Genomic DNA, 12,277 nt, shown 5'->3' on the forward strand with positions numbered 1-12,277 from the left:
AAGAACCGGGGCTTCAAGGCACACAGAGAAATTGGGGGGGTTTGATGGTTATGGTCACTATTTTCTGTTTTTAGATAAGGTCTTGCTATTTAGCCCAGGCTGTCCCCAAACTTGAATTCAAGATCCTCCTGAGTACTGGAATTACAGGCATGTACCACCTCACCTTTGTATACTTTGGGTTTTTTGGTTGTTATTGTTACGTTTTGAGACTGGGTCTCACTATGTAGCCCTGGCTGACGTGGAGTATATGTAGACCAGGTTGGCCTTGAACTCAGAGATCCTCTATCTCAGCCTCTCAAGTGCTAGAATGACAGGGGTGAGCCACCCCGGCCATATGTGCAGTTCCTATTATGTTATCACTACGTCTACCGTAGGGTACAAATACACTCGTGGACACTGACAGTTGCCACTCATGGCATTAATTCAGCACTGTGGCTATTGTGATCACACGCTAGATACTATTTTCAGTAATGAGATGTTTTCACCTGGAAAGAGACCCATTAATTTCACAAGATCAAATAATTGGCATTTCAAGTTCTTCCACAGAAAGTAAAATTCAAACTGGGCATGGAGGTTCTCACCTATCGTTCTAGCGTATGATAGGCTGAGGCAGGAGGATCACTAGGAGTGTGAGGTCAGCTTTGCCCTGAGTGAGACCTTGTTTCAAAACAAACAGATGAAAACCTGATGAACAGGGCCAGCAACTACTCCCTGGGTGAGCCACATGGCTCGCTGGGTAGCGGTAGGCGCTTGCTACTCAAGTCAAATGACCCAAGCCTAATGCCCAGGACCCACATAAAGGTGGAAGGACGGAACGGAATGCAGTTGTCCTCAGAGCTTCACACTGAACACATGGCGTGCCCACCGGTAAATGCCAACATTAAAATGAACAGAACCAAAGAAAGGGGAGAACACAATTCGAAGTCTGTGGGTGTCCGTATCTCAGGGGTAGAGTTCTTGAGTCATATGTGTGAAGCTCTGGATTCGATCCCCACACCAAAAAAACAAAAAGAAATCCAAATTCAAATAAGTTCTGTCACCCAACACTCCAGAGCACAGCAGCACCGAAAAGATAAATAGTTTGGAGGTTTTTGTTTTTTTTTAATGGGGGCTCATGTTTTTTTTTTTATTTTAATTTTTATTCTTTACATACATTACATCCCATTTTGGAGTTTTGCGGGGTGTTTTGTTTTGTTTGTTTGTTTTTATGTAACTGAGCTCAGCTCCCAGGGATGTTGTGACGAAGTCAGATATTGAGAGAAAGGAGGAAAGGGAAGAATCTAGCTTATTATTGATTTGCTTTTGTTTTTTGAGACGATTTCATTATACAGCCTTGGCTGGCTTGGAACTCACTATGTAGACCAGGCTGATCTTGAACTCATAGAGACCTGCCTGTCTCTCTCCCTGGGATTAAAGGTGTGTGCCACCACAAAAAAATGATATTTTTTAAAAAAAATTATCTATTTATTTATTTATTTATTTATTTATTTATTTATTTATTTATTTATTTATTTAAAAGACTGGGTCTCTTGTCACTCAAGATGACCTTGAACTTAATTTGTAGCCGATGGCTTTGCAATTCTGATCATCCCATTTCTACTTCTCAAGTGCTAGGATTAGAGGTGAGACCACCACACTTGGGGTTAACTCTGCATTCAGGATGAAACCAAGTCTTTGAATATGCTAAGCAAACAGGACTTTCCACACGCACTTATTATTATTATTATTATTATTATTATTATTATTATTATTATTATTTAGTTTAGTGTAGTTATAGTTAAAACATTTTTTTTTTATTATGTAGGCTGAGTATAATGATGCCTGCCTTTAGTCCCAGCACTCCGTAGCAAGTGAGTTTCTGTAAGTTCAAGGCCAGCCTAGTCTAGATAGTGAGTTCTAGGCCAGCCAGAGTTACATAATGAGACCTGTCCGGAAAAAAATTAATTATATGTCCATGTCTGTGTGTGTGGGTTTGTACACGCGAGTGCAGGGACCAGAGGCATTGGGTCCCCTGAAGCAGGAGTTCTGGGTGGCTGTGAGCTGGCCCAGGTGGAGCTGGGAACTGAACTCAGGTCTTCCGGAAGGTCAGGAAGTGCTCTGAACCACCTGGCTGCCAAGCCCTTTCTCCAGCCCTAGTTCAATGTTTGGAGACAAATATCTTGCTTTGTGGTCTTTGCTGGCCTGGAAGCCATGATCCTCCTGCTTCATCCTTTTTGGTGCTGGGGTTTCTGGCTGTACCATCATATCCTGACATCTTTTACTCTTGTGAGAGTGACAAGAAGTCATTAAAAAAAAAAAAAAAAAAAACAGAAGAAAAACCCAGAAACAAAACTCAGCTGGTAAAAATGAGATCAGTCCCCAGGAACGCACATCTTTATCAGGGCACAGATTGGGTAGGGCAAAACAGTCATGTGATCTTCTATCCAATCATAATAGTTCTTCAGTATCATGAATCTCAACCTGAATGTTTTGTTTTTAATTTTTATTATACTTTATTTTGTGTTTTATTTTTTATTTATTTTTTTTTTTTAGTTTATGTGAACCCACTTGTGCGCATGCCTACATGGGCATTATAGACAGTTGAGTCACTGTTTGGGTTCAGGGAACTCAACCCAGGGGCTCTGCAAAAGCAGTAAGCACCCTTAACCCACTGAGTCATCTCTCCAGTCCCTTGGTCTGTGTCTGAGACAGTCTCTCACGTTGTCACTCAGGCTAGCCTGGAACTATAACTATGGTTAGCTTCCTGCCTTAGCATTCCACTCACTGCTGTGAGTGGAAAAAACACGAGTGTGAAAAATATTCCTGTTTTCATGTATACAGTTTTTAATATTTACACACTATTTTTTACATATGTGTGAAACAGAATGTGATACTTTGATTTATGACTACCTGTCCAAGGAACAAACTCAGGATAATTTGCATACCCCTCACCTTAAACTTTTACCAGGGCTGGGGAACACTCACCTACTGGGCAGGAAACTATGGGCTTGATCCCCAGATCAAGAAACAGGTGTGATGGTGCACACCTGTGATACCAGCATTTGGGGGGAGGGGGTCGAAGCAGGAAGATGAGTTCAGGGCCAGCCTTAGGTTCATAGCAAGGTAGGTTTAGGTACAAAGCCAGCCTAGGCTACATGAGGCCTCCTCTCTCTCTTTCTCTCTCTCTCTCTCTTTTTTTTTTTCTCTCTCTCTCTCTGTCTGAGGAGGGCAGTTCTGGGGAACTGAACACAAGGTCTCATGCATACAATGCCAGAGCTGTTCTCCTAAGCTGCAGTCCCAGTCCTGAGACTATGTCTAAAAATTAAAATACAATAACTCCTATCATTTCTTTATGGCAAGTGCATTCAAATTCTCTTCTAACTATTTTGAGCTGTATAATGTATTCTCGTTCACTATATTCAGCCTGTGTCCTGTTAAATAATGCCATGGTACTTGAGTTGATCAAGCTGTTTCTGCCCGTAATTCCTTTAGAAACAGTGAGGGTGCACACAAGATGTTCAAGCAGCATTCTTGAATTTTCTTTTAAATCTCACGTGACCAGTTTTTCTAGAGAAGCGAACGAACTTCAGAAGTACAAGCTCAGCCTGCCCTACAGGCAATGCGTATTTGTTTTTGAGAATCTCAAACTGTTTTTGATGAGAAGATTAACCCTCTCGGGGGGGGGGGGGGGGGGGGGGGGGGGGGGGGACATCTCAGTCACTGGCTGTCCCACGGGAGAGTGTGGGAGAGGACACCTGCGCCCTGTGGTGTCTCAGAAGGTGGAGGGGGCTGCTAGACAGAATCTGTGTAACCGCCGCCTCCAGGGGAGGGGTGGAAATAGGGCCAGCTGCCTTCAGCTTCACAGAGGCCAGGCGAGCAGTCCTTCAGATACCACCAAAAGCCAACACAAGAAAACCTTGGAGACTTGCCTCTGAGCATTGGGTGGAAAGGATGGCAGGAACTCTGTGTTTGGTACAGGATAGGTGCTTGATGAATGAATGTGTGTTGAAGGATTGAGGACATTGCTCAGTTATTAAAGTGCCTGCCTAGCATACATGAAGCCCTAAGATGCAAGAGTATTCTATTTGCTGGGCAGTGGTCGCTCACACCTTTAATGCCAGCACTGGGAGGTAGAGGCAGGCAGATCTCTGTGTGTTAAAGGCCAGCCTGGTCTACAGAGTGAGTTCCAGGATAGCTAGGCCTACATTCACACACACACACACACACACACACACACAAAAAAAAAAAAAAAAAACCAAAAAAACCCTGTCTTGAGAAACAGAAAAACAGAACAAAAAACAACGAAAAGAATATTCTACTAGCACTGATATAACTGAGTATATTATCGGTACCTATACCTATAATTCAGGTATATTTCAGTCCTGTAACCCCAGTACTAAACAGGCAAGAGGACCAGAAATTCAAAGTCATCCTCCATAAGCAGTCCCAGGCAAGCCTGGGTGAGTTCAAACAACAGGATTAAGAGGGGAAAAAACAACCAAAAAAAAAACCCATAGTAAAGACAAACCCTCTAACTAGGTCCTGGTGGTACAGGCCTCTAATCTCAGCACTCAGGCAGAGGCAAGGGGATCTTGAGTTCCAGGCCAGCCTGGTCTACACCAGGACAGCCAGGGCTACATGGAGAAGCCCTAGTTTGAAAAAACAAACAAAAAGACTAACTCTAAGATTTTGTTTTGTAGCCCAAGCTACCTTCAAACTTATATGTGGCCCAGGCTACCTCAGATTCATGGGAAATCTGTATCAACCTACCCAGTGCTAAGATTGTAGGCTTGTAGCTGGGCGGTGGTGGCGCACGCCTTTAATCCCAGCACTCGGGAGGCAGAGCCAGGCGGATCTCTGTGAGTTCGAGGCCAGCTTGGGCTACCAAGTGAGTCCCAGGAAAGGTGCAAAGCTACACAGAGAAACCCTGTCTCGAAAAACCAAAAAAAAAAAAAAAGATTGTAGGTTTGTGCCCCAGGCCTGGCTGAGACTTATAACTACTATACCAGTATCCTGGATATATTTTATGCAGAATAGAGAATATTATGCATATATTTCTTAACTTTTTTTTTTCCATATTGAGGATTAAACTCAAGACTTCACACAATAATAGAGCTAAGAAAGTGCTCTACCATTGACCATTTTATCTCTAGGTCCTTAAATACAATTTTACTTTTTATGTTTTATTTTCTCTCTCTCTCTCTCTCTCTCTCTCTCTCTCTCTCTCTGTGTGTGTGTGTGTGTGTGTGTGTGTGTGTGTGTGTGTGTGTGTGTTTAAGACAGGGACTTACTATGTAGTTATACTGGCCTCAAACTCACAATCTTCCTGTCTCAACCTCACAAGTGTTTGGATTACAGGAGTGTGCCACCTCACCTAGCTGTTTTGTGTTTTGCTTATTTTAATGAGTGTGTGTGTGTGTGTGTGTGTGTGTGTGTGTGTGTGTGTGTGTTCCAGGGTGTGTGTGCACGTGCATTTGGGGCCTCGTGGGGCAGATGTCTATGCAGGTGTCTTCCTCAGTTGCTCTCCAGGTGTTTGGTTGGTTTTGTTTTTGAGACAAGGTCTCACTGTGTGACCCTGACTGGTGTGGAACTCTGCCTGCCTCTGCCTCCCAGGGACTGGGATTCAAGACATGCACCACAAAAAAACTCAGGGTTTGGGGGTTGTCTTTTTATAACGGGGTCTCTCACAGACTTGTCTAGGCTGGCCAAGGTTCTCTAGGGACCCTCTTGTTTACACTTGCCTGGACTGCAGTCACCAGCCCACCTCATCAGACTTTATGTGCTGGTGCTGCTCATGTTTGTACCATCTGACTGAGCCGTCTCCCCACCCACTCAGCTTCACTTTTCAAAAATAAGAAAATGCAGTTTTATAGCCTGGATGATAAACATAAAGTCAGCCTCGTGCTGTAAGCAGGCACAAACAATGTATTCCTCAGCCCTGGGCTATGTACCCCTGGCTGGAAATCTTGGGCCTTGTAATCTTTTCTGAACACTTCAAGGCTAGTGGATGTGAAAAGCTTTGTCGAGAATTTCCCAAGAACTTGAATAATGTAATCTCACAGAATGGGGGGGGGAACGTTGATACTATTCGTATCAAAGCAGGCAGTACAAATAGTACCTGCCTCCTGCTATGTTTTCAAATGTGCTGACTTTATTGTTCTCAGATGAGCCCCTCCCCCACTTTGGGGCTGGGATAGAACCCGAGGCACATGATCCAGGGCTCTGCACTGGAGCCACACCCAAGTCCTCAAACTGCTTCAGCAGCCTTTTCAAGTTCCCATCATCCGCGATCAAAATGTTTCTTTTCGCTACCATCCTTAAGAGAAAGGGGTTGATAATGGGAGCTTCTGGCGGAAGGGATGGAGGATAGTGCAGTGCTGGAGCGTGGGCTTGAAGTCACATGCCCATCAGATGCCTTACTCCCTCACCACCACCAACTGTGAGACCTTGGGTCCACAACATTTGACTTCTTTGGTTAATCCCCTCCCCTTTGTCTATTGGTAAAATGAGGACAACGGGATGTGTGCCATCGGGTTGTTGGGGTTGTTATAAGGATCGTATGTGATGATATATGCAGTGTTTTTTGAACAGTACCTGATACAAAGTGAGAATGGTCATGTTTGGGCCAGAGACACAGCTCAGTGCTGGGTGCTTGTCTCACGTGCCCAAGGCCTCTGATTCCACTCCCTAGCACCAGTCTAGGGGTGGGGGAGGGGAAATGCTAATGTTCTCCAAACAGTCAAAATTTAAGTTGAGGCAGGGTGTGGTCACTGAAGTTTGTACTGTCTTCTCTCCAGAGATTGGGGCTAGAGAGTTCTGTCTCAACAAACAAAACACCATAACATAAAACAAATTGAGATAGGTGATATGCTTCCAAATAACTAAAAACAAACAGCTTGAAAATCTGTTTCTAAGTGAATAAACGCCAGAGAAACTGGCCTTTGTGTATACCCACAAAAATAAAATAATTGAGAAAACAACTTTTTTAAAGATTTACTTATTTTTATTTTATGTGCATTGGTGTTTGCCTGCATGTATGTCTGTGTGAGGATGTTGGATCCCTTGGAACTGGAGTTACAGACAGTTGTGAGCTGTTATGTGGGTGCTGGGAATTGAAACTGGATCCTTTGGAAGAGCAGCCCGTGCTCTTGACCATTGAACTATTTCTCCAGTCCCAAGAAAACAAATTTTATTCCAAAAAACTAAACTAATGAGTGGTTCCGAATATGTTCTTGTTTTTGTTTTTCGAACAGGGTTTCTCTGTAGCTTTGGAGCCTGTCCTGGAACTCACTCTGTAGATAAGGCTGCCCTTGAACTCACAGAAATCCACCTGTCTCTGCCTCCAGAGTGCTGGGATCAAAGGCGTGTGCCACCACTGCCTGGCTTTTTTTTCCCCCAGTATGTTCTTACATGACAATGTTTCCATTGACACTCAGCTAGGCCTGTATTAAACCTAGGGATGAGATAGATATTTATCCTGCATCTAGGCTCAATGCTCTTAGTGTTTTTTAAGTCCTTAGTTCCTTATTTCATTCATCAACAGTCTCACTCTCTGACTCAGGCTGGACTGGAACTCAGTATCCCACCCAGGCTAGCCTCAGGCTCAAGCTGACCCTCTTGCCTCTGCTTCTCGGGTATCAGGATTACTAGCAAGAACACAACTCCTGCTCACCTGAGATTATTTTATATTTTCCTCCCTAGCCCTTTCATGCTTACTGCGGAGTAAACCAACAAAATTTTAATTCAAAGGAAAGACTTTATCGGCTTCCATGTTAATATAATGATTATCTAATCAAGTGGAGGAAGAAAACAGACAAGCCCCTTCTTTGCTAGCATACTGATGGCGACTGAAGAGACCTAAGCCAACGTGGTGTTTCAGCGGCAGCAGAGACGAGCGGCCTGGATGTGTAACCTTCAGCATCAGACGCTCAAAGGACAGGCACATTTCCAGTAACAGCTTCATTTCCCCGCGTTCCCTGGGGAAAGAGGCCGGTGAGTTCTGGTGATGGCATCAGCTGACATCACTGGCTGGGATCATGGGGACGCTGGGGCCCACCTCAGCGGTGGCCTGACTGCATCAACCTCTGGGTTTCCCAGCTCCTGCCACGTGAGCCGTCCTAATATGGCCAGGCTCAGGAGCAGCCCAGGAGCAGCCCAGGAGTGCTTCCTTTTCTCCTGCTAAAGGAGAGAGGGCTGGAACAAATGCTTAAAGTCAAACGCAATCTCAAGAAAAGCAAGTGGGGGCTTCGGGTTCGCGCCTGGCCAGATGCAAATCCCAGGGCTGCAGAAGCTCCAACCTTGGGGTATCAATCATTGAATTAAAAAACAAAGCCTTTGCTCCCCCCCCCCCCCGCCCCACCCCTCTTCTTTCTTTGCTATCTCTGAACCTTCTGCAGCCCTGGGACAGACCCCAAAGCTCTGGTCCCCTTTAACGACCTGAGGAGTCCTGGGGGTGGGGTGGGTTGCTGGGGACCTGGTGGCGGAGCCGGTCCTAGCAGCCTAGGGGGAGATGCTGCAAGGCGTGTCTGGGCTGTGCTCATGTGATGAAGGGAGGGAAAAACAAGGAGGGGGGAGGAGGCTACGAGGTGGCTTTTTTTTTTTTTTTTTTTTTTTTTTTTTTCTTTTAAGGAGTTTGCCACGAGCGCGTCCCCTTCATTCTCAGTCCGGGCGCGTTCTCAGCAGGATCGCAGAGAGCCGGCGCTCCTGGCCCCTCGTCCCCGTGGTCTTGGGAGCACGTCCCCTAGCCCCTCGGCGTCCCCGCGGTCCCAGGAAGGCGGCTAGCCGGCGGGAGTAGGACAGCCACCGAGCCATGGGTGCAGGCAGTTCCACCGAGCAGCGGAGCCCCGAGCAGCAGCCGGCGGGGAGCGGCGACACGCCGAGCGAGCCGGAGCTCAGTGGCCACGGGCCCGCAGCGGAAGCGCCGGGAGCAGCTGGGGAACCTGCCGACGCGGACCCCGCCACCAAGGTATGCTGCGGCCACCTGCCCGGGTGGGGCGGGATGGAGAGATGGGGCGTCCTGGCGGGTTCCGCCTGCCACAACTTCCCGCCCGTGCAGCCCGTCTGCAAACTCGAGCGCAGCCCTTTGCAGGCTCTCGGGGTCTTTCGCACCGGGGCGGGGCTGGCATCTTTGTCGTGGGTCCCTAAGGGCGGCGACCTAGCCCTTCCGCAGCCATCAAATCTGGCCCTGCCCGCCGCTCTCCAGCCTTTCCTCCTCTCTTCCGGTGGGCTGGCAGCCTAGGGGATGGCCGGCGGTGGGGCATCCATAAGAATTGACCACGGCCAGGTATTTGATGCCGCCTCACACACACCCCCAGATCCCAGGTCCCAGTGAGAGAGAGAATCGGAACGTGCTTTGGAGTAGGGCAAACCTGGTTCCTAGTTCCCCACCCAGTATTGGCCTTGACACCGGCTTCCACCCGGGCCACCGGGTTTGGTACCCAGAGTCCTGCGGCAGCGCCTGGGACACCGCCTAGCTGGTGCAGAGAGCCTGGCGTGCAGCTACCTCTCTTCCAGAGAGAACCCGAGCAGAAGCACCAATGGAGAGGGATAGGCAAAACTCCTGGCATCCTGTCTCCCTTTCTCACAGTTTGCTGCCCGTGGACTCAGTTGGATAAACAAACATTGGAGTTAGAAGTTCTCCACCGATGTAGGCAAAGGCTTAAGCGACCGTTCCTTGCACTCTTTTCTGTCAAGTCTACTGAAAGGCTCTAGAAATACTGCGTTTTACAGGCTCGCTTGGTCCAAGGCCGGAATATTTCATCTGGTACACCACAGCCGCTACCTTTGTGTCTTGTTCTCATTATTGTGTGTTTGATTCAGTTCTTTTTCTTTTGTTGTTGTTCGCGGCCCTTCATTAATTGGCTTATTTGTTTTGAGACAGGGTCTCACTCTAACCTAGGCTGGCTTGGAACTCACACCCTTGCCCAACTAGTGGCAATCCTCCTGCCTCAGCCTCTCAAAGGACTTCGCAGCCACGCCCGGCCGAAGACATTGCATTTTAGCTGTTTTCCAGCATGTGTTTTTGAGCAGGGCTTCACTCAGGTGGATTTATGATCTTCTTACAGAAACGTGTGAGCTACCAAACAACTTAAAGAAAAATCAACCAATTGCTGAATTTGGGGATAGAGTAGTGAGGACCTTTCAGAAGGTCCCAGGAAGTGTGTAAGCATCCTTCCGTGCAGAACAAAACATTGAGATCCAGGTAAATCTTATACAAGTCAGACCTGATCGCCTTGACCTCTTTAGTTGTCCTAGTATAGTGTAGGCTGAGTGGCCGCTCTTAACAGTTTCTACCTCCAGTTTTTTTTTGTTTTTTTTTTTTTGGTTTTTCGAGACAGGGTTTCTCTGTGTAGCTTTGCTCCTTTCCTGGGACTCACTTGGTAGCCCAGGCTGGCCTCGAACTCATAGAGATCCGCCTGGCTCTGCCTCCCGAGTGCTGGGATTAAAGGCGTGCGCCACCACCGCCCGGCTACCTCCAGTTTTTATCTCCTCCCTACTCGTGAAATCCAACGTCCTCCCTACCTCCGATGCATAGGTTTTCTAAGAAGTACCTTGCCTTCTGCCATACAGTCTCCATCCTTTGGATGCCTCAGTTACATTTTAATACTTGTGGAACGGTCTTTTTAAAGAAAGAATTACTTAGCAGAGAAAGAATGCACGTGTGTTTGATCTGTGCGTGCGGGTAGCGGAGGGGTAAACGTGCCGTGGTGTGCCTATGTGCAGGTCAGACAACAGTTCTGTAGAGTTGGTTCTCTCCTTTCACCTTTATGTGGGTTACGGGGCTTGAACTCACGTTACCGGCTTTGCCCAGCCAGCTGAACCTCTACCTGCTGAACCGTCTCACTTCCCCACACCATGTTTGGTTGACAACTGCTGTCAACACAGTTAATATGTCATTATAGTCATTTTAAGGCATCACTGCTGAAAATTCGCAATCAGGAGACATTCTTTACCTCGGTTTTTAGGACTTCAAGTCTTATTATCTGTTTACACTGAAATGTGGACCTTCCCAATAAACTGCATTTGCTTACTTAAAAATATTCCTTTCTTTTCCACCTTCCATACCCTCCCGTAACCTGTATCCCACTTCTCCATCCCAGTCAACCGCCATCTTGAAGCAACCAAGCAGTCTCTTTTAAAAGATGACTAAAGTGACATCCACAGCATCATTAAATTGTTGGCCGGTTTCCCAGTTATCAATTTGGAGATGGATCAATACACTTGCATGTGCTTCTTGAAATATATGTGTTCTTTCATTTCAACCCACAGATTACTCTGATTTTGAAGACCTAAGATTTTTCAATAGGATCTCAGAATTAAGAAGGATTCAGCACCCCCAAATTCTACCCTTGCTCTCTATCTTAAGCTCCAGTCCCTGACCTCCAAGGCGAAGAGGTTCCATCTGCCACTCTTGGCCCCTCTACTCCTTGGTCCCTTCCCAGCAGAGTTTACATTTGTGGGTTTAGGGGCTTTTTAACTATTAGGTTTGACTGCTCTACATGCTCCGTAGGACAAGGGGCTTATCTGCTTTTGCCGACACTGTCCTCTGTGTGAGGGATGGTGCCTGGCATGGAGTGTAGGGACTTGGCAAGAGTTGATGGAGAGAAGGAAGTGATGATATTGGCCCTTGGGTTTTCATTGGTGAATGTCAGCTGCCTGCTTCTCCGGCTTCACCTCTGACCTCATTAAGATTAGCTTTATACATCAGAAAGTGACCGAGACCGGTCTATTTGGTAATTAATAGATGGAGCAAATGATTGAGGGAGAAACTTCAGAAATAGAGTGGCTTGGCTGGATGGGGGAGGCTCACATTTGCAATCCCAGCACTCAGAAGATCGAGGCAGGAGGACTGCTGTGACTTTGAAGCCAGTCTGGGCTACATGAAATCTTGTTGTTTTTGTTGTTATTTTTTTTTTTTTTGGCTCAGATGAAACATACACCGAGTTACTTATGGGTTACATCATGAATACATCTTGATGGATGTATAGACATTTGGGGGAGGTTTGCTATATAGTATACAGTTTTCCCCTCTTGGGACAGAATGATCCTTTTTTTCCTTTTTACATAATATAATCATTAAAGATGATTATCAGATTTTTTTTCTGTAGGTAATGTCAAATATTTATATTATATGTGCTACGTATTTAGTAAATCAGTTGGTTTGTGGTTTTTGTTTTGTTTTTTAGACAAGGAGTCATTCTGTAGCCCAGGCTGTCCTAGAACTTACTATACAGGCCAGGCTGGCCTTGAACTTGATCTTCCTGCCTCCGCCTCCTGCAACTGAAAAATTACAGGTAGG

The 12,277-nt window shown here is 46.4% G+C and overlaps 1 protein-coding gene across 1 annotated transcript in view; it reads left to right on the forward strand.

Annotated features, from left to right (window-relative positions):
• The first annotated feature begins 8,678 nt into the window (after positions 1-8,678).
• Positions 8,679-12,277, forward strand: part of Akap12 (A-kinase anchoring protein 12) — a 94,472-nt gene continuing 90,873 nt past the window's right edge. The window contains exon 1 of the mRNA XM_059272783.1: positions 8,679-8,944. Coding sequence (XP_059128766.1) covers positions 8,789-8,944 — 156 coding nt within the window. The 5' untranslated portion in view covers positions 8,679-8,788. The remainder of the gene's footprint in view (positions 8,945-12,277) is intronic.

Source organism: Peromyscus eremicus, chromosome 8b (genome assembly GCF_949786415.1).
Source record: "Peromyscus eremicus chromosome 8b, PerEre_H2_v1, whole genome shotgun sequence".
In the NCBI taxonomy this organism is placed as follows: domain Eukaryota; kingdom Metazoa; phylum Chordata; class Mammalia; order Rodentia; family Cricetidae; genus Peromyscus; species Peromyscus eremicus.